General features: G+C 40.3%; 1 protein-coding gene across 2 annotated transcripts in view; it reads left to right on the top strand.

Annotated features, from left to right (window-relative positions):
• atp2c1 (ATPase secretory pathway Ca2+ transporting 1) overlaps positions 1–20,506 on the top strand; it is a 79,042-nt gene that overhangs the window by 55,144 nt on the left and 3,392 nt on the right. For both annotated transcript variants that reach the window (XM_038710342.1, XM_038710341.1), the window contains exons 14-26: positions 3,147–3,242; positions 3,481–3,570; positions 8,276–8,380; positions 11,142–11,298; positions 11,391–11,561; positions 14,954–15,051; positions 15,186–15,236; positions 15,941–16,107; positions 16,195–16,263; positions 17,167–17,283; positions 17,804–17,951; positions 19,529–19,624; positions 19,898–20,039. In XM_038710342.1, coding sequence (XP_038566270.1) covers positions 3,147–3,242; positions 3,481–3,570; positions 8,276–8,380; positions 11,142–11,298; positions 11,391–11,561; positions 14,954–15,051; positions 15,186–15,236; positions 15,941–16,107; positions 16,195–16,263; positions 17,167–17,283; positions 17,804–17,951; positions 19,529–19,624; positions 19,898–20,039 — 1,507 coding nt within the window. The remainder of the gene's footprint in view (positions 1–3,146; positions 3,243–3,480; positions 3,571–8,275; positions 8,381–11,141; positions 11,299–11,390; positions 11,562–14,953; positions 15,052–15,185; positions 15,237–15,940; positions 16,108–16,194; positions 16,264–17,166; positions 17,284–17,803; positions 17,952–19,528; positions 19,625–19,897; positions 20,040–20,506) is intronic.

Below are 20,506 nucleotides of genomic sequence, written 5' to 3' on the forward strand. Positions count from 1 at the left end.
ATTATATTTATAGGACCTCTTGATCATGAACTGCAGTTCATTTATTCATTCTTGATGTCTGAAACTACAGTTATCGCTATATCGTCTCCATATTTTTAACAATAGCAATTCTAAGGTAACTCAGAGAAACTTTTTGGAAAGTGAATGAAATGAAGAAATGATGAGGGGAAACGATCGGATGCGAGCAAATGCCAAGGTCGATAAAAACTGAAGCACATCTGAGGAGTTAAAGGGTGTGAGGATACACTCAGCTCACGAAACGATATTTTTAACACTGTTAGAAATTTTCAATGATGAAATACATGACTGAAAAAATCTTTTATTCTACTGGAAGTCACAAAGTGTAAAGCAATGCAGGGTGCATTTTGAAATGTTGCTTTAAATATTATACGTGTCGCCATTTATTGTTTCCACCTGGTTGATTGATTGATCACCCTCACACTCAGTCATGCTGATATCGTGGGACATCTTTTCACCTAGACCAGAAATATAGTCGCCTTCGGGAGGGAAGTTAAACTCACTGTGGTCATTAAAGATGCTAGGCCCTTGTCGCAAAGAGTAGGGAGCTCCCTGGTGTCCTGGCAAAATTCCCAACCTGGCTTTCTCCATCTGGCCATCTAATCATCACCAGTGTAACTGGCTCTATGGTTCCCTCCCTCTCAACCTCAAGCTGATGTGTTGTGAGCGTTCCGGTGCAAATGGCTGCCGTGTATCGGTGGTGTTTTAGATGAGTCCCCCTCCCCCTGAAGCGGTTTGAGTATCTATACTGAACACAATTATAATGCAAAGCTTTTGTTTTTGCCCCCATTCATTATGAGCTGAACTCAAAGATCTAAGACTTTCTCTATTTACACAAAAAGCTTATTTCTCTCAAATATTGTTCACAGATCTGTCAAAATCTGTTAGTGAGCACTTCTCCTTTGCCGAGATAATCCATCCACCTCCCAGGTGTGGCATATCAAGATGCTGGTCAGACAGCATGGGTATTGCACAGGTGTGCCTTTGGCTGGCCACAATAAAAGGCCACTCCAGAATGTGCAGTTTCACTGTATTGGGAAGGGGTCCGGAAACCAGTCAATATCTGGTGTGACCACCATTTGCTTCATGCAGTGCAGCACATCTGCTTCGCATAGAGTTGATCAAGTTGTTGATTGTGGCCTGTGGAATGCTGGTCCACTCCTCTTTAAAGGAAACTAAGTTGCAGTCTGGTGGAGACCACAATGAGGACGACGAGCATGCAGATGAGCTTCCCTGAGATGGTCCCTGACAGTTTGTGCAGAAATTCTTTGGTTATGCAAACCGATTGTTGTAGCAGCTGTCCGGGTGGCTGGTCTCAGATGATCTTGGAGGTGGAGATGCTGGATGTGGAGGTCCTGGGCTGGTGTGGTTACACGTAGTCTGCGGTTGTGCGGCCGGTTGTTGTACTGCCAAACACCTTTGGAGACGGCTTATGGTGGAGAAATGAACATTCAATTCACGGGAAACAGCTCCGGTGGACATTCCTGCAGTCAGCATGCCAACTGCACGCTCACTTAAAACCTGAGACATCTGTGGCATAGTGCTGTGTGATGGAACTGCACATTTTCAAGTGGCCTTCTATTGTGGCCAGCCTAAGGCACACCTGTGCAATACCCATGCTGTCTGAACAGCATCTTGATATGCCACACCTGGGAGGTGGATGGATTATCTCGGCAAAGGAGAAGTGCTCACTAACACAGATTTGTGAACAATATTTGAGGGAAATAGGCCTTTTGTGTACATGGATAAAGTGTAAGATCTTTGAGTTCCGCTCATGATGAATGAGGTAAAAAAAAAAAAAAGGGTTGCGTTTTATAATTTTGTTCAGTGTAAAATAAAGCGCTATATAAATGTAATGCATTTTTAATATTTTAATATTGCTAGATCTCATGCCACATTTACTGTAATACACAGTGACGTGTGACCTGTTGGTTTGTGGACTACCGTTGTGAAGCCTTAAGTTTTTTGCAACCAGGCACTGAAAGTGACTAGCTGGGATGCTAATTTTGGCTAGCGACAAAACGTACTTACCAGATAAAATGACCAGCCGACTCCTAATGGTTAAATGTACACAGAGCAGAGGATACGAGTCGCCTCTATCCTGATTGACAGGTTGCGACCTGTCAGTCACCTTGTAGCCCTGCCCTGAAGCCTCCCCTGCTTTCTGGTCTATGTTCCTCTAAATGGGACCATAATTTACTAAATGAACATCATGCTGTGTTGAAGAAGACTTGAAATCAGCGACTGAGACCATAAACTCATTAGGAAAGTGTTTACTGAGGGAATAAATAGCTGAGAAGTAGAAACATTTTCTCATAGACTTTTTTACAATCACACTTCTTTCTGCAGCCGGTGGAGTCTCCCCCTGCTGGATGCTAGAGAGAACGCCGGTTTAAGGCTCTTCAGCACTGGCTTCACTGTTCAGACCCGGAGGTTCCTGCTTGGTCACAGCCCTTGTGTTAAAGTCAATGTGTGTCAGCTGACTTTTTGGCTCCTGGCACCAGTTTATTGATTAGGACTCTGTCGGTTCTGTCAGTTTGATTCCTTGAATCTGCGTATGTACATGTACTCAGATCGAAAGACTGTCCTTTTCAGTTTAGTAAACACATGGCGGGAATACCAAATTTTAAAGATTTCAGGATGCTGTTTAATGTTATAGTCTTGTGGAAAGACTGAAATTAAACCACGGCTGAGAAATGAGATTGCGTCTGCACCTGAGGAAGGTTCGGTCTGTTTCCTGCAGCCCATAGAGAACAGACCGACCCACTTACTTCATCTGGAAATCCCAGCTGCCGTACTGGAAAAAATGGGTCAGGTGACTGAGGACCGGGAGACCTCGTCTGGTTTTAACTTCATGGCTCCTTAATGGCACAATAATACACCCTGTAATGTTGGGTCGTTTATCAGACAAAATCAGTGTTTTACCGATTCATATACAAAGAAAATGGCAGGGAACATACCTGTAACATGATATTTCAATACATGACGCCTGTTCTGTCTTTTATATGTGAAAAGAAATCACTTCTAAAATCCTCTGGGATGTTATTACTAACAGAGGGAATTGTCTTGTTTGAAGATATATTTTACCTTTTTCTTTCGTGTTCTTTACCTGTGACGTTGTCTCGCAGGTGACGGGCGTTGGCTACAACAGAGCAGGAGAGGTTTTACTGGACGGGGAGATCATCCACGGCTTTTCCTGCCAGTCAGTCAGCAAGATCGTGGAGGTGAGTCAGCATATCCAGGCTTTATTGGACAAAATGTCTGAAAATTATTAACATTTACAATAAATTTACACACAGAATCCTACCACATGAGAGTAGTTTGTGTTCTGTCAGATTGTACAAACTAAAAATACAGAACAAAACATGATTTGGTACCAGATGCACATTTTTAATAAAGGGAAAGCTCCCTGCTGTAGGAGGAGAGATGTTAATTGACGAATGTGTGTGTGTTTGATGCCAGGTTGGCTGTGTGTGTAACGACTCCGTCATCAGGAATCACTCTCTGCTGGGACGACCGACGGAGGGAGCGCTCATTGCCCTCGCCATGAAGGTAAAACCACACAAAGCACTAGGGGTGGGACTCATGAGGGACACAACTCGATTACGATTCAGAGAGCTGCGACATGATTATAAAACAAGTATAATTAACAAATAAGTATCTATTTTCATTTTTCTTTTCTCTGTGATTTCTTAATAATTACAAAACATTTCACATGCACTTCAAAAACCAATAGAAATGTCTTTTGTTTACATCCCTGATTTTATTTTACTAACCTCAGCTCCTGCATTGTCACCCACGCGCACCCGTTCTCTTCATGCAAACAGGCGTCCCTCACACATCCCTCAACTGTACTGGGCACGCTTCCAATGACCTCGCAAGCCCTCCCACTTCTGACACAATACGCAGCGAAGGGCTGCACCCTACCTGGATTCAAACACGGGTCTACAGGGTGCCAAACATGCAACTTTGACCGCAACGCCACAGTCCATGCACATACTTATGGTCATTCCTTTAGCAGCGGCGGTGAGCCGAATACAGGGGGGACACTGGTCTCCGTTATGGACACGCTACAGACTGCATGGGCGCTGCACTTCTGAGGGTTCCGCCTTTTGTCTTCCGTTAACATCTTGTTTTCTTTCTTTATGAATCAATTCAGAATCCTTCATGTCCGCTTCGCAATGCATGTAAGGATCAAAATCTTTTCCCCACCCCTACAAAGCACTGAGCTAAGACCCAGTCTTACTATGTCTGGACTCACACTGTACTACTGTTGTTCACCAGGTAACAGAGTTTACAATAAGATAGACTGAAGATTGTGATTGTGATGTCTCAGTTTCACTACAGACAGTAGTGATACGGTGAAATGTAATCGCTGCATCAAAATAATTAGGTTGTTAGGATGTTTCTCTAAATGCTCAGCATTTCCTGCAGCAGGTGGAAGATGCAGCTTTGCATGGAAACATTTGGATTTTTTTTTATTAATTGTATATTCATGTAAAAGTAAAGAAATTAAGACTTTCACTATGTTTTTGTTTTGTTGACAACAATCTCAACTCTACTAGTATAAGATTCAAAATCAACAAAACAAGAGATCGATAAGTGACAACAGATACTAGTAAGAACTGTTTGCACGTACGGCATCTATGGGTTAAATACCTAGGGGAAGAAGGTAGAGTTAATGAAATGCAATCAATACAAGAGAATTGTAAGGAGATAGAAGAAGAAGAAGAAGAAGAATATGTTAGAGGTTATCAGAGGAAGTGTTCTTTGCAAAGTTTTCAGGAGCTTCTTGAAGTTAGAGAGTGACGCCCCTGCTCTGATGGCGTGTGGTAGCTCGTTCCACCATTGTGGTGTCACAGATGAGAACAGGGACTGAGACTGCTTTGTGTGAAGGGATGGGCAGAGCCAGGCAGCGTTCATTGGAGGAGCACAGTGGCCAAGAAGGAACGTAAACTTGTATTATGGAGTTCAGGTAGGTGGTGCAGACCCAGTAGTCACTCTGTATGCAGCATTTGGGACTTGGATTTTATTTTGATTTGATTTGTAATGGAGGGACAGGAGTCCTTTTGGGTTGGATCGAACCATTTGTAGGGGTTTCACTGCACAAGCTGAAAGACCCACCTGGAGGGCATTGCAATAGTCGAGGCGAGAGACAACGTTGGCTTGTATCAGAAGCTGGGTGAGGTATTGAGTAAGGTAGGGCCTGAGACAGCAGCTACATGGTCTGAGAAGGACAGCTAGGCGTGACTTATCACACCCAAGTTTCTCACCGCCCTGGTTGGACTGATAAAACCATCACAGCTACATGTTTAACCTTAACCTGATCCTAACGCTTTAACAACGTCTTAACCCTCAAAAACGTCTCTTTTTTCTTTTTCGGTGGATTCAGTTAAACACAAACACTCAAACAATTTTCTTAGTCGCAGCAGAGAGCTTCCTCTCTCTGTCACTGCAAAGTCTGGTCAAAGCCAACAGTGTCCACCACGTTGCATCATCTCATACAGAAGCAAAGTGAAACGATGAATCTGTGCCTGAAGGGACGAAGACGGATCCAGAACAAACGTTCTCTTTTCAATTCATTTCTTGCAGCTCGAGGCAGAACGCCCGTCCTCCGCCTACCCTTTACTGGTGCAACTGGGAGATGAGTCATATAGCTTCTGCATGACATTAAGCACACTGATAATTTTTTTTATTTTTATATTGTGATTGTTGTGGATGGATCAGTGTCGCTCAGGGGATGAGCGATCTCGTCTGTGCGTCACATTTTCAGATTTAAATGTGCCAAACTGGTTCTCTTCTGTGTGAAGTGATTATTGGGAGCTCAGTGTGGGTCAGCCAGCGTCACTGAGACACTGAGTCACTGAGACATCAGAAGAACAGAATATTTTTTTTAAACATCATTTTAATCACTTTAACAATAAATGTCATCATTTATTGTTTATTTTTAATTAATTTTATATTTTTAAGTATGGATCATGTTTGTTTCTACTGTGTAGCACTTTATAACTGGGTTTTTAAAAGTGCTATACACATAAATAAATAAAAAATTTCTTTAGTGCAATAGCAATAACAACAATAATGTGTTATAGATGTAGTGCTCTACCAAACTGTTGAGATGGTCCTTCATGGCAAATGCATTTAAATACAAATTTGTTTTATAAATCATCAAATAAAATGCTTAATATAAATAATAAAATAAAATAATTTTATATATAATGCTTAATATAAAATAAATAAACCTGTAATGTTATAATGCTAGTAATATGTTAGTATGCAAACATATATATTTCTATTTAGTCTAGATATTTAATATATTTATCTCAGAATTGGTGAAAAATAATACTGATGTTTGTAAATTTATTATCTTATCTTTAAGGACAACTCAACCTTTCAGTAGAGCATGTTTTTAAACATTTAAATAAGTCGTGTTTATGAAATTATTTCACCATACATGTACAAGGTACAAGGTTGTTTATTAGTCATTATACAGCATAAGGCTGCATAACAAAACTAAATTTATAGTTCTTTCACGCTACACACATACTCTTTAATTAAGTGTTTTACCATATTAACATTTATTAACCATATTAAAATATTGTAACATAAAATAAAACAATACAGTTATTTATATACATATATATCCATAGTTTTCAGTCATGTGACATGCACGGTGACCTGGAGGGCTAAACAACAGACCAAGATATCTGCTCACACCGGACTCGCTCAAAACATCACAAAAGCACTTAGTTTATTTGGATCACCTCTCAACTCAAGAAAAGATAGATATGGACACAGACTGCAAGTGTTGGGCACTTAAGATCCATATACATCACCCGCTGCTGTATTTCCGTCGTTAAAAACTGCCAGGTCCCTGCCGCCACTCGACTTTGGTAATGTTTACTTTTACCTTGTAGGGAATCCCTCACCTAACACAGCTCAGGCTTGTCTCCTCCTCGATTAGTGCATCTGAAAGCACAACTATCATCCAGCATTTTGGCAACGCAAAAGTAACAAACTCAAAGTAACAGGGCACCACTTGCTTCCTGGTTGGCAGGCAGTACATAAAACGTATTTTTTTGTCCTCCAAGAGAGCGTTTTCCTTGGAATGTGACGTCATGTGAAAACTAGGATATTCCACATTGCATTTTTGGAATTTGCATCTGGGGTGAATGTAAACAAAATTAAAGTTTCATCTTCCTAATAAACAGTCTGTGTTTTACATCGATGATGCTTGGTGCTCAAACGCAGTCAAGACGGACTCTGTTTCCCAAATGTCCACCTCCGCTCATCCTACCGGAGCCTTGCGCTGACAGCTCAGACCACCATGGACCACCTGCCGAGTGTGTGTGTGTGTGTGTGTGAATGTTGATGGGGCAGGTCTCTGTAAAGATGTGGGCACGACAGACTCAGAATTCCGTATTCTGGTCGACATGAGTCCCATTTTGTCCAGACCAGCTCTTTAGGAGCAGAATTAAGTCCAACTTGGGCCAGCATGGCTCCTCTCCCGGTTCTCTTTCCTCTCCTATGAGCGATCACTGCACCCGCTGAGGTGCCTGGTCCGGTTGTTTGGGCACGGTGGATCGTGGTCGGCTGTTCTTTAATCCAAAAACCCCGTCTTCATCTTCCAATGACTTATGATGATTTATGTCAGAGGTATCTGATAAAAAATAAGTGTATAGCGATTTATAATATAACATATTAACATATAAGATATGTAATGGGATAACAACAAATGTTTAATTTGAACAACAATGAACCAAATAGTCCATTTTTATTACCTTTACAATAAAGTGACAACTCAACAGTTTGGTAGAGCATGGTTTTAGAACACTATTTGAACCTTGTAAATCTTATTTTTGTTGGTTTAAGTTACATAACTTTGGAACTATAATATCTTGACAAAAATATGCTTACCTTTACAGAGCCCCTCAGTGTCCTATAAGATGATGATTTTTTTCATTTTGTTCACACAAGATAATAACTTGTGTGCACAAGAAAATGTTTGATGGATAATAACCAAACACTGATAATTATCTTGTGCGTACGGAGTATACCAGATGTTGCACAACTCTGGAGCAACTATGGTTTTGATCGTCATGCTCAGAGACACAGTGGTGGATGTTTCGCAGTGGGAATCGAACCGGGGTCTCCCACACCTAAAGCATGTGTCTCATCTGATGCATCGCTAGCCCCATTCATTTCTGTCTGATCAGCAGCTCGACTGTCTGATCCAGCCATGCTTTTGTTTTTCCAGATGGGGCTCGAGGGCCTGCAGCAGGAGTATGTCCGTCTGGAGGAGCATCCCTTCAGCTCGGAGCAGAAGTGGATGGCAGTTCGCTGTGTTCACCGCACCCAGCAGGTCAGCATGTTCTCCACCTATGCTCAGTTTATTAGGAGATGCTTTCTGCCGCCTCCACATGATGAGCTGTCTGTGCTGCGCTGAGTTAGTCAGCACTAATATGGTGTTTATTCAAGAACTCTTTAATTCATGCTTAATAAAAGATGTTTAAACAAGATTAAGATTAAATCTTTTGAAACTCCAGTGTTTTTTACTTTCTCAGTCAGCTGTAATGTGCTCAAGGTTCAGAGTCGTTACTCTCAGGATCAAATATGGTTTATTGGTCCCCCAACGGAAAATACTCACTCTGCAATGTCAAGGTATTAAGGAGTAGAAATTAGCTAAGTATAAAATACAGATGCTGGTCATATAATTAGAATATCATCAAAAAGTTTATTTATTTTAGTAATTCCATTCTAAAAGTGAAACTTGTATATGTATGTATACATTCATTCCACACAGACTGATATATTTCAAGTGTTCATTCCTTTTAATTTTGATGATTATAACTGGCAACTAATGAAAACCCCAAAATCAGTATCTCAGAAAATTAGAATATTGTGAAAAGGTTCAATATTGAAGACACCTGGTGCCACACTCTAATCAGCTAATTAACTCAAAACACCTGCAAAGGCCTTTAAATGGTCTCTCAGTCTAGTTCTGTAGGCTACACAATCATGGGGAAGACTGCTGACTTGACAGCTGTCCAAAAGACGACCATTGACACCTTGCACAAGGAGGACAAGACACAAAAGGTCATTGCTAAAGAGGCTGGCTGTTCACAGAGCTCTGTGTCCAAGCACATTAATAGAGAGGCAAAGGGAAGGAAAAGATGTGGTAGAAAAAAGTGTCCAAGCAATAGTGATAACCACACCCTGGAGAGGATTGTGAAACAAAACCCATTCAAAAATGTGGGGGAGATTCACAAAGAGTGGACTGCAGCTGGAGTCAGTGCTTCAAGAACCACCACGCACAGACGTATGCAAGACATGGGTTTCAGCTGTCGCATTCCTTGCGTCAAGCCACTCCTGAACAAGACACAGCGTCAGGCGAGAGCCTGGGCTAAAGACAAAATGGACTACTGCTGAGAGGTCCAAAGTTATGTTCTCTGATGAAAGTAAATTTTGCATTTACTTAGGAAATCAAGGTCCCAGAGTCTGGAGGAAGAGAGGAGAGGCACAGGATCCACGTTGCTTGAAGTCCAGTGTAAAGTTTCCACAGTCAGTGATGGTTTGGGGTGCCATGTCATCTGCTTGTGTTGGTCCACTGTGTTTTCTGAGGTCCAAGGTCAACGCAGCCGTCTACCAGGAAGTTTTAGAGCACTTCATGCTTCCTGCTGCTGACCAACTTTATGGAGATGCAGATTTCATTTTCCAGCAGGACTTGGCACCTGCACACAGTGCCAAAGCTACCAGCATCTGGTTTAAGGACCATGGTATCCCTGTCCTTAATTGGCCAGCAAACTCGCCTGACCTTAACCTTATAGAAAATCTATGGGTTATTGTGAAGAGGAAGATGCGATACGCCAGACCCAACAATGCAGAAGAGCTGAAGGCCACTATCAGAGCAACCTGGGCTCTCATAACACCTGAGCAGTGCCACAGACTGATCGACGCCATGCCGCGTTGCTGCAGTAATTCAGACAAAACTAAGTATTGAGTGCTGTACATGCTCATACTTTTCATGATCATACTTTTCAGTTGGCCAACATTTCTCAAAATCCTTTTTTTTTTATTGGTCTTAAGTAATATTCAAATTTTCGGGTATACTGAATTTGGGATTTTCATTAGTTGTCAGTTTTAATCATCACAATTAAATGAAATAAACATTTGAAATATATCAGTCTGTGTGTAATGAATTAATATAATATCCAAGTTTCACTTTTTGAATGGAATTACTGAAATAAATCAACTTTTTGATGATATTCTAATTATATGACCAGCACCTGTACTTACAAAGTAGTGACTTGATTTAATTGGAAAATACTGAAATTGATTGTCATAAGATAAATAACAACGCAAAAGTGCATATTACAGCATTACATGGCAACTTTTGAATGCTTTGTGGCCTTTACAAGAAATAAAAATATTTATTGTACTCACATACTTTAAAGAAATCTGTTTTAACTAGAACTTCTAATCTGTTGTGTATTTGATGTTATTTTAAAACTAAGATGATTCAACTTGAGGTTGGATAAGGATAAAGACATGCTACAGGGTTTCCACATACATGTAACTGCAATTATAAATACCACCATGAGTGATTTTCCTGTATTTGTTCCTAAAATGTGTTTTATTGTTAATTTTTAACTATTTAGCTTAAATACATGACATAAAAAACATAATATTCCATATTGTCAGGTGTGGCATTTTACTCCTTTATTGCATGTTGTCCACAGTAAAATAATTTAAAAATAAAACAGAATTTTTAAATAGATTTGTATTTTAAGTAATAAAAGAATCTTAAAAAAAATCAGTGCATAAAAACCCAAGTAAAAGTCTTGCTTTCAAAACTTTACCTAAGAAAAAGTACAAAAGTATTGTATGTAGTGGAGTTAAAAGTATAACTTTTCCCTCTTAATTGTAGTGGAGTAGTAGTATAAAGTCCAAAACTGTACTTACTATTAGAGAACAAAACTGCAAATAAACACACTGATGGCAATGAACAGAACTGATCTGTAGTTGAATACATGGATGAAGAAAACAAATTAAGCTGTCAAAGGAAAAATTCTCCTTGAAAAGTAAGAATGTGAGCCTTGTTATACATGTCCTCCTCCCCCCAGGATAAGCCTGGAGTTTACTTCATGAAGGGCGCTTACGAGAAGGTGATTCGCCTCTGCAGCTCCTACAACAGCAGAGGAAGCACACTTCCTCTGAACCACCAACAGAGGGAGTTGTACCAGCAGCAGATCAGCTACATGGGCAGTGCTGGACTGAGAGGTAAATACACTCAGTTACTGTATTATTGTAAGCTTATTGCGTAGCTTTAACACACGAATACCCTTAAAAACATGAATCTGTCTCCTTTTTAGTTTTGGCGTTTGCGTCCGGTCCTGAGATGGGGAACCTAACCTTTCTGGGTCTGGTGGGCATCATCGACCCACCCAGGGCCGGGGTCAAAGACGCCGTGGCCACGCTCATCAACTCCGGAGTCGCCGTCAAGATGATCACTGGAGACTCCCAGGAGACCTCCGTGTCCATAGGTCAGAGGGAGGAACGGGCCTGCGTACACATTAACTCTGATTTTATCAACCAGGTTCTGAAAAGGCTTCAACGGGCAGAGTGGAGGAGGGACCTTTAGGAACAGATCAGATACAGAAATCGCCAAAACTTGTAACTCCATTTAAACTTACCTGGACAAAAGAAAACTCATCATGCGAACGATAAGGCTACGTTTCCCCAGCAGGCCTTAATACAACATTTTATTTATAGAACATGTTACAAAGGTCTTTTTCAAGATAACAAAACACACAAAAAAACCAATAACACGATAAAAGCAAGGAAATTCTCAAAATTGAAACACAGTAACAAGAAAAGGGGGAAAAAATACTTTTGCGGACACGGAGGCCACAGAGTTTGCTAACCCTCCCTTTTTCTTCGCCCTCTCCCTATTTCCTCCCGGGGTCACGACAAATGATAAATGACTGTCTGTAACTACACTGTCAAATATGCACAAACACCAAAACCCTCACTTTAAAAAAAGCCTAAATACATGTATCTTGGGCTTTTAAGAGTCAACATGTACTGTAAAACCTCTATTAATAGCCCAGGCTTCGATCACACAAAACAGGCTTTTAATTCCTTTCACAAAAAAATGGGAAATATGCTACAATCAAACTGTTTATTTAAACATTTATGAATATTGTTTAAAAATTAGACTAAATGGGTAAATTAACGATACAAATTATTAATTTGATCTAGGCCAATCTCAAAAACAGAGAGAGAGACTGACTGATCTTAGCGAATAATATTTTGATGCTCATCGTTTCAGTTAATGAACTACTATGAAAATGAATAAAGTAATTGAATTGTGGAGAATCTAACTGATCTAACGATGTGTAGCATGTCCATATTGACAAAAGTTTAAACATTTATATGTGTGATCTAAGCAGCTTAGCTCAAGCAGGTGACCGGGTGGGCTTTAAAAGGTTTTATGTACAGTATCTCACTAAAGTGAGTACACCCCTCACAGTTTTGTAAATGTTTGAAATTATCTTTTCATGTGACAACACTGAAGAAATGACACTTTGCTACAATATAAAGTAGTACAGCTTGTATAACACATCACACAGCTGTTAATGTCTAAACCACTGGCAACAACAGTGAGGACACCCCTAAGTGAAAATGTCCTAATCGGGCCAAAGTGTCTATATTTTGTGTGGCCACCATTATTTTCCAGCACTGCCTTAACCCTCTTGGATATGGAGTTCACCAGAGCTTCACAGGTTGCCACTGGAGTCCTCTTCCACTCCTCCATGACGACATCACGGAGCTGGTGGATGTTAGAGACTTTGCGCTCCTCCACCTTCCGTTTGAGGACGCCCCACAGATGCTCAGTAGGGTTCAGGTCTGGAAACATGCTTGACCTCACCCTCGACCTTTACCCTCAGCTTCTTTAGCGAGGCAGGGGTCGTCTTGGAGGTGGGTTTGGGTTCGTTATCATGTTGGAATACTGCCTTGCGGCCCAGTCTCCGCAGGGAGGGGATCATGCTCTGCTTCAGTATGTCACAGTACATGTTGGCAGTCATGGTTCCCTTGATGACCTGTAGCTCCCCAGTGCCGGCAGCACTCGTGCAGCCCCAGACCATCTCTTTGCCACGAGATGTTGAACTTCCAGTGACCAGTATGAGGAAGTGTGAGAGCGAACACCAAATTTAACACTCCTGCTCCCCATTCACACCTGAGACCTTGCAACAAGTCACATGACACCGGGGTTGGAAAATGGCTAATTGGTGCCCATTTGTATATTTTCACTTAGGGATGTACTGCCAGGGTGGCTATGGGGTCTTTAAAAGTCTTAAAGGGTAATAAATCCATTTTGTGAAAATTAAGGCCATTAAAAAGTATTAGTCTTAATCGCCATTTAACAAGGTATTAAATTTTGTAGATATTTTTGTCGATGTGAAAATCCTTTTTGCCCTAAGAGTTTGTATGGTAAAAATGTGGGTGAACATATTTATTTATTTATATTGCATAGCCAGAAACACTTCATAGGCAGGACATAACTTTAGCGGCTGTGCGATTCTTCTGTGTAACGTTAGGCGCAGGGATCTACCATGTGAGAGTTTCACTGTCATCCGGCCCTAAAAGTAGATCCGTGCGAACCGGAAAACTGCACAACCGACCATAACTTTCCACCACGCTGGACCCCCAATGCTAATCATTCAAAGCATAGTCGGACTGAGCTCTGTGGCCGCTTAAACAGCCTCCTTACTCAAAAACAAGATGTGCTGTCAGCAGGTGAAACAGTAAGACAGAAGACAACAGGGAAATGTAAGCATCGTTTGGATTTGGCTAACGAAGGCTGTCTATTTAGCTAAATCAGTGCCTTTTATTGAAACACATTTAACTGTTCGTAAAGCCGATGTGCTCGTCAATGTCACTTTTCATGAACGGATCAATCACAGCCTGAATGGAGTGGGACATTAAAAAAAGTAATCGTTCTGCCTAAATAGTTATGATTATTAACGCATTAGTAGGCTACTTACAATTAAAGTTAGACTATCTGCTACCATGTAGAGCATTTTTCTTAGTTAATGAATAAAAAAACACCCCAAAATGAAACGGTTTCAACTGCAATTATTATTATTATAATAGTGGTAAGCTATATACAGTACTATTATATGAAATTCTAATGAATATAGAAACATAATATAAATAATATATTAATATCAAACTAACAGTTTACTATTATTATTATTAACAATATAGTTTTAATGTTATAATATTATGCTAACACACTCATTTATACTAGCTCCTCCTCCAGGTTGCACAGCAGACAGATGTAGGTTTAGAGCCAGAATGCTATTGTGCTAATATGTGCTGCTTCTAGCCACCTCCTCCCGAGAGCAACATGTTAATCTTGTTCTATTAGATGTTATATGTTTTACTAAAGTTATTGTTATAAAAATTTACATAAAACCCTTTTAATGGTGTGTTTCTGACTTAACCGGTTACAGCTCAAAGTGGTACGGCAGTCTTAAAATATGTTTTTAAAAGTATTGAATTTTATTTCAGGATTCCTGTATATACCCTGTACTCCCTTTTTTGCCAGCAGTTTAGACATTAATGGCTGTGTGATGTGTTATTTTGAGGGGAAAGCAAATTTTACACTGCTATACAAGCTGTACTCTCACTACTTGACAAAAATGTGAGATACTGTATATCCAGAGAACTTCTGTATAAATCAGACCAGGCTTCTAATTGAGACCTGCATTTATTTGTCAAAATGTGTTCCCTAAAAGGGACAGGCCTCTAACTGGGACGCTGCTTTTTATTCTTTTACGTTACAGTAATTTAACTGAAAGAATCAATGAATGGTATTTTGTGTTTGCTCATATGAACCATTTTTCCTTCTTTCTCCGTTTGTCTGCAGCCAGTCGTTTGGGCCTGTTCTCTAAAGGCTCTCAAAGTTTGTCTGGAGAGGAGGTGGATCACCTTGACCTGCAGCAGCTTTCAGAAATGGTCCCCAGGGTGAGAACAACACACACAAGTCACATTTCCATCAATATTTTTTGAAGTATCACATCGGAAAAGATTGATGGAAACGGCAAAAAACACATCCTCAATTTCGCAAAAAAATAACGCTGCGTCTTCTGTCTCTACAGATAGCTGTGTTTTATCGAGCCAGCCCCAGACACAAGCTGAAGATCGTCAAGGTGAGCAAGGATCAATAACACTGTAGAGAGTGTTTGATCCATTCAGGGAGTGGAGACTCTAATTGTCTGGGGATCTAAATGGATCACAAAAAATGTTTGTTTGTCCTTTTAAATATAAAATCCGTGTTGAAGTCGTGAACTGTTTCAGAGACAAACTGCTGCACTGATCAGTCAATAAATAGTTTAGGCTGCAGTCTTTATACATATTCAGTATGGACTGAGCTTGCTGTAGAACAAAGTTTGGTAAGAGCACACAGTGATGGAAGAAGATTTTATTACAATCATTTTACCCCAACTGAAGTTAGTGGAGGACTAAACAGGAAGTTGGCAAGCAAAGGTCACAATGGTGTGGCTACGGTGATGATTCGAAGCAGAAGTATGAATTGGACTTTAGTTTGAACTCCAACCTCCTCAAATGTTTTCAGCTCATCAGGTTCTTCATTTTAGGAAACACAAATTCTTACACAAGTGTTATATTTACATTATTTGTTTGGTTTTACGCTGTGCACTTAAGCAAAACTCAAACTTAACACTCAAGGGGAAAATAGTGCTTTTTAGCTAAATGAAAACGGTAGGATTGTCAAAGTCTTACTGTTGAAAATTTTACCTCTTCTAAAAGTATTGTCAGTCAATCAAACCGCAAGCTCTGAATGCTCCTCATTTATTAGTCAGAATATTAAAGTTAAAGTCACTCCTCTCTGCAGTCCCTCCAGAACATCGGCGCTGTCGTAGCCATGACGGGCGATGGGGTGAATGACGCCGTGGCGCTGAAGGCTGCAGACATCGGCGTGGCGATGGGCCAGGCAGGCACAGATGTCTGCAAGGAGGCAGCCGACATGATTCTGGTGGACGATGACTTCCAAACCATCTTGTGAGTGAACGACGCCAGCACTCTTTGACCCTTGCGGTAAAAGTTTTAAGGCGCCTTAAAAACTAATGTTTTGTTCTCCATTTCCAGGTCAGCCATCGAGGAAGGAAAAGGAATTTACAACAACATTAAAAACTTTGTCCGCTTCCAGCTAAGCACGTGAGTGAAAAGAAACTGTAACAGAGTCCAAGTGTTACAGACCTACAGCTAATTTTATACCACGTGGACTCGCATATAAGGTGTATGTGTTTGTCTACAGTCATTTAATAAAGATTTCCCTAATTTGTGAATATTGTGAAGTGTTGCTCCTGGCTGGTGGCGTCCTCAGTGCTTTCAAGAGATTAAATATAGAGAGCCTAAGTCCCTCACTTCCACTTTCGCCCTCTAGGACCTCATTTCGGGAAAAATGTTTAGTAGTCAATGGCGAGAGACAGCTAATGTTTAGATGCTGTTTGAATTGTGTCCTGAAACACATGATGTTTGTCAGTTTAAATGTTTATTTGTGTTCAATGAACTACATCTCTTGTCTCGCACATTGTACATCGCCAACATGTTAGCGCTGTAATGCTAAGCTAACATTCATTGCTTGCTACTAGCTGGGTAGCTTAGCTATGTTCCACGCATAGATGTTTCTCACCTGATGTGTTTTATTCAACGATTCCTGGTTCTTTCATCACATCATCTATACATGGAAGCTCTTCAACATTGGCTTCAGTGGCATTGGCTTCAGTCATTGAGAGAAACAGTTATGACTTTTGTGTTTGTGGTTTTTGTAATTATGTATTTTCACAATTTTACATTTCAACAATAAAAAAAAAAAAAAACTTTCTTGACTTAAATTATCTTTTAAACTGACAAACATCATCGAATCAAACAGGATCTCAACATTAGATGTCTCTCGCCGTTGATTACCAGACAGATATTTTCTGAAATAAGGGCCCATGGCGGTCTATCGGAGGGAGAGAGGCTTAGGCTCTCTATGAAGGCCCACTCCTCCCTTCGACGTGCATAAATAGCTTCATACCAGCCTGACACTCCCTCCCTCCCCCTGCTGGCCTGCAGGAGTATTGCAGCTCTGACGCTCATCTCTTTGGCAACGCTGATGAACTTCCCCAACCCGCTGAATGCCATGCAGATCCTGTGGATCAACATTATCATGGACGGACCTCCCGCTCAGAGGTACAGGGGTGTCATGGAAGCTGTAGTGTAAAGGCACTGCAGCCACAATGGGTGTTTTCAGGCTGATTCCAGTAGACTCTGTATATTTAGATGTGTCTCCTTTTAGCCATTATTTCTTTAGCAAAGTTGAATTCCTGGCAGTGTACAGAGGACTTTAAAACAACATTTAGACCTTAATGTTGGGGGTAAAAAACACTATGGATTTCCTAATGTCTTACTTATTATATGGCAAATAGAGACAGTTTTGAGACGATACTTTTAATCAAGTTTAGTTGAGTTCATAAGCAGTTGTTGAGTTCCAGAAGAACGAATAGTATAGATTTATTTTCAGTTTCTTTAGAGGAGGTTGGGTTTCTACAATTCAGGCGCTGGTTTATGTACATTTGCTATTTTAAACATTTTTAATAGTGAAATCAAAATACATTGTGGAACTTTTTTAACTTTCTGCAAATTAACTGCACTTTAATTCTTTGTCAGTGGGTCGGGAGTGCCTTGTTTGTGACAGTGTTTTGTTTTTTAGTTTGGGCGTGGAGCCTGTGGACCGCGATGTGATCAGGAAGCCTCCTCGTAATGTGAGTGACAGCATCATCACCCGCAGTCTGCTTGTCAAAATCCTGGTGTCAGCGTTCATCATTGTCTGCGGAACGCTGTTTGTCTTCTGGAGAGAGGTTGGTCACTTTTCTGTTTGATGGGCTCAGCGTTTCATTCCTTTGGGTTTCTTCTTGTGTTTTTCTCTCTCGTGATGTTAAAACGGATTGAAGGGAAATCCTTACAGAAGCTAAGTAAGCTGTGGTATACGCTTATTATATCCCAGTTCAGGGGCGTTGTCCTGGCAACTCTCTTAACTGTGATATAATAAGCGTATACCACAGCCTGAAGTGAGCTATTGCTTTTATAAAACGGTTACCAAGTATGGCAAAAAGAAACAGACGGACTACAATTTGACTTTATTTCATCAACAGACATTTCTTTTTGAATGCAAAAAGTAGTTCCACCAGGCTGCCGGTAGCATGATGGTTGCTAAGCAACATACATCAAAGGCTAGAATTATTAGAAATATTTATTTCTATCTATTTGCACGTTGCCATTTGTTGTGCAGCCACTAAAAAAACTGTCCAGCGCCAGTAGATTGACTTTGGTAACTTGAACTTATATGATAATATGCTTGCTACTGTGTGCCGTCTGCCAGCAGTGCGTAAAATATTAACTAATAATCTATGATGGCCTTTTTCAGTCTATTGAAACTTAAACTTTGTTGCAATATTGCAGACATCAGGGGCAAGTAGTGGGCTGCTGTGTGTTTTCATGTGTGAGAGGGGGAAATGATAAGCACGGAGCTCGCTCTCCCTCTCATATATATTATTTATTTATTTATCTCTGCCTTTAAAATGCGATCTGATCGCATTTTAGGTGTAAATGTGGCGTAAACCCCCACGAAACTCGGATTACAACTCGAACCCTGTTTGTTGTGGAGTGATACAGATCTGTGCGAAGGAATTCAATGTCATACCTGTTATACACGCTTATTATATCACTACAATGAACCAATCAGATTGCTTGATTTGAGCTACCCATTTTATAATGACAAATAAACAACCTAAATATAATAGAAGTGTGATTTAGAATAGATAGAAGTGATTTAAAATACTTAAAAACTTGTTTATATTCTTTCAATTTCATATTTAGGAAAATCTTTGTATTATATAGGTTTTTGTTCATTGTTGTTGTGCATTTAGTCTGCAAAACAAATTCCTTGTATCTGTAAAAACAACTTGGCAATAAATCCGATTCTGATTAATCACTTATTGTCAGAGAACCATGATCTTTTCCTAAACCTAACCAAGTAGTTTTGGTGCCTAAACTTAACCAAATTGCGACGTTTCACAACGTTAACCACTAGTTTTATTTTAAAAGTTTTTAAAAGTCTTGACCGAGCGCACAGGGATGATTAGGCCTCAGAGAAAATATACTTATATACTAACTTATGTTGCTGCCGTACTTCACCAAGTATAAACACAAATGCATTCGTGTTTGATGTACAAGAAAATGCAGAAGGAAAAGTTAAATTTTTAGAATCAAAACTTGGTAAAGCTACAGAATCAGACTTTGTTTACCAAGGAGTTTGTTTTGGTGCCAGAACATCAAAATAAAGAAATAAGATGGAAATAAAATAGAAGGATTAGATGAGAGAGATAACTGAAAAGATTAGTAAAACAAGTGTCAATATTTGTGTTTTGGCCTCCAGTTGCAGGACAACATGATCACTCCTCGAGACACCACCATGACCTTCACCTGCTTTGTCTTTTTCGACATGTTCAACGCTCTGAGCTCTCGTTCACAGGTAAACACACCTCAGACACACCTGAGGGCACTTAGTTTAATAAAAAGTGCTCTCTTGAGCTTTCTTTTCCCTCCTGATAAACTGTTTGTGTAGCAGAAATGTGCATTGTTAGTTTTGCAAAAATCACAAACCTTTTTATTTTAGACTGATTGCATGTTCTCACCCTAATACTTGTTGTTTTACGACTTTTATGCTAAATTAAAAGCTAAGTGACGACATTGATCAGCCTGTGAGTGTTTGATCTGTACCTGACTGCCCCTCGCTGCTTCTCAGACTCGTATGGTCCACGAGATGGGTCTGTGCAGTAACAAGACTTTCTGCTACGCCGTCCTGGCCTCCATCATGGGACAGCTCCTCGTCATCTACTTCCCTCCTCTGCAGAGCGTCTTCCAGACAGAGAGCCTCAGCATCTTTGGTGAGAACAAAGTCTTTAAAGACACGAGGAGCCGCAGGTGGATTTTTTAAAACCTTACAGAAAAACCACGTGGCACATGTATTGCACATGGGAATCATGGGGTTTTGGTGGCGCAGCAGCGATCAGCTGATCTTAATGACGGAGCCTGCGGCTGCTTTAGGTGTAATCTGTTTGATCGGCTGGACTTGCAGCCTCTCTTTACTCTGTTTCTGAGTCTTTAGTGTAGTTTACAGACTCTTACTCGTTTTATACTTGTGACTGTCGTTTTTGAAGGTTTGTGACTCACCACTAAAGGAAAAAGCACTCTGAGATCTTTCAACTCAACAAAATAATTTTCCGTTGTTTATTTTCAACAAACGTATCAAAAATTACCTTAAATTTGTTTCCTACCACTTATTTGGTCAATAAACTATTTCACTCCTCTCTCATTCAAATATAAAAAAAATTGCAAGCTGTAGTCTTTCCCC

This window comes from Micropterus salmoides, unplaced genomic scaffold (assembly GCF_014851395.1).
Source record: "Micropterus salmoides isolate LMB-PRFRI ecotype aquatic unplaced genomic scaffold, ASM1485139v1 Ms_hic_scaffold_11, whole genome shotgun sequence".
NCBI lineage: Eukaryota > Metazoa > Chordata > Actinopteri > Centrarchiformes > Centrarchidae > Micropterus > Micropterus salmoides.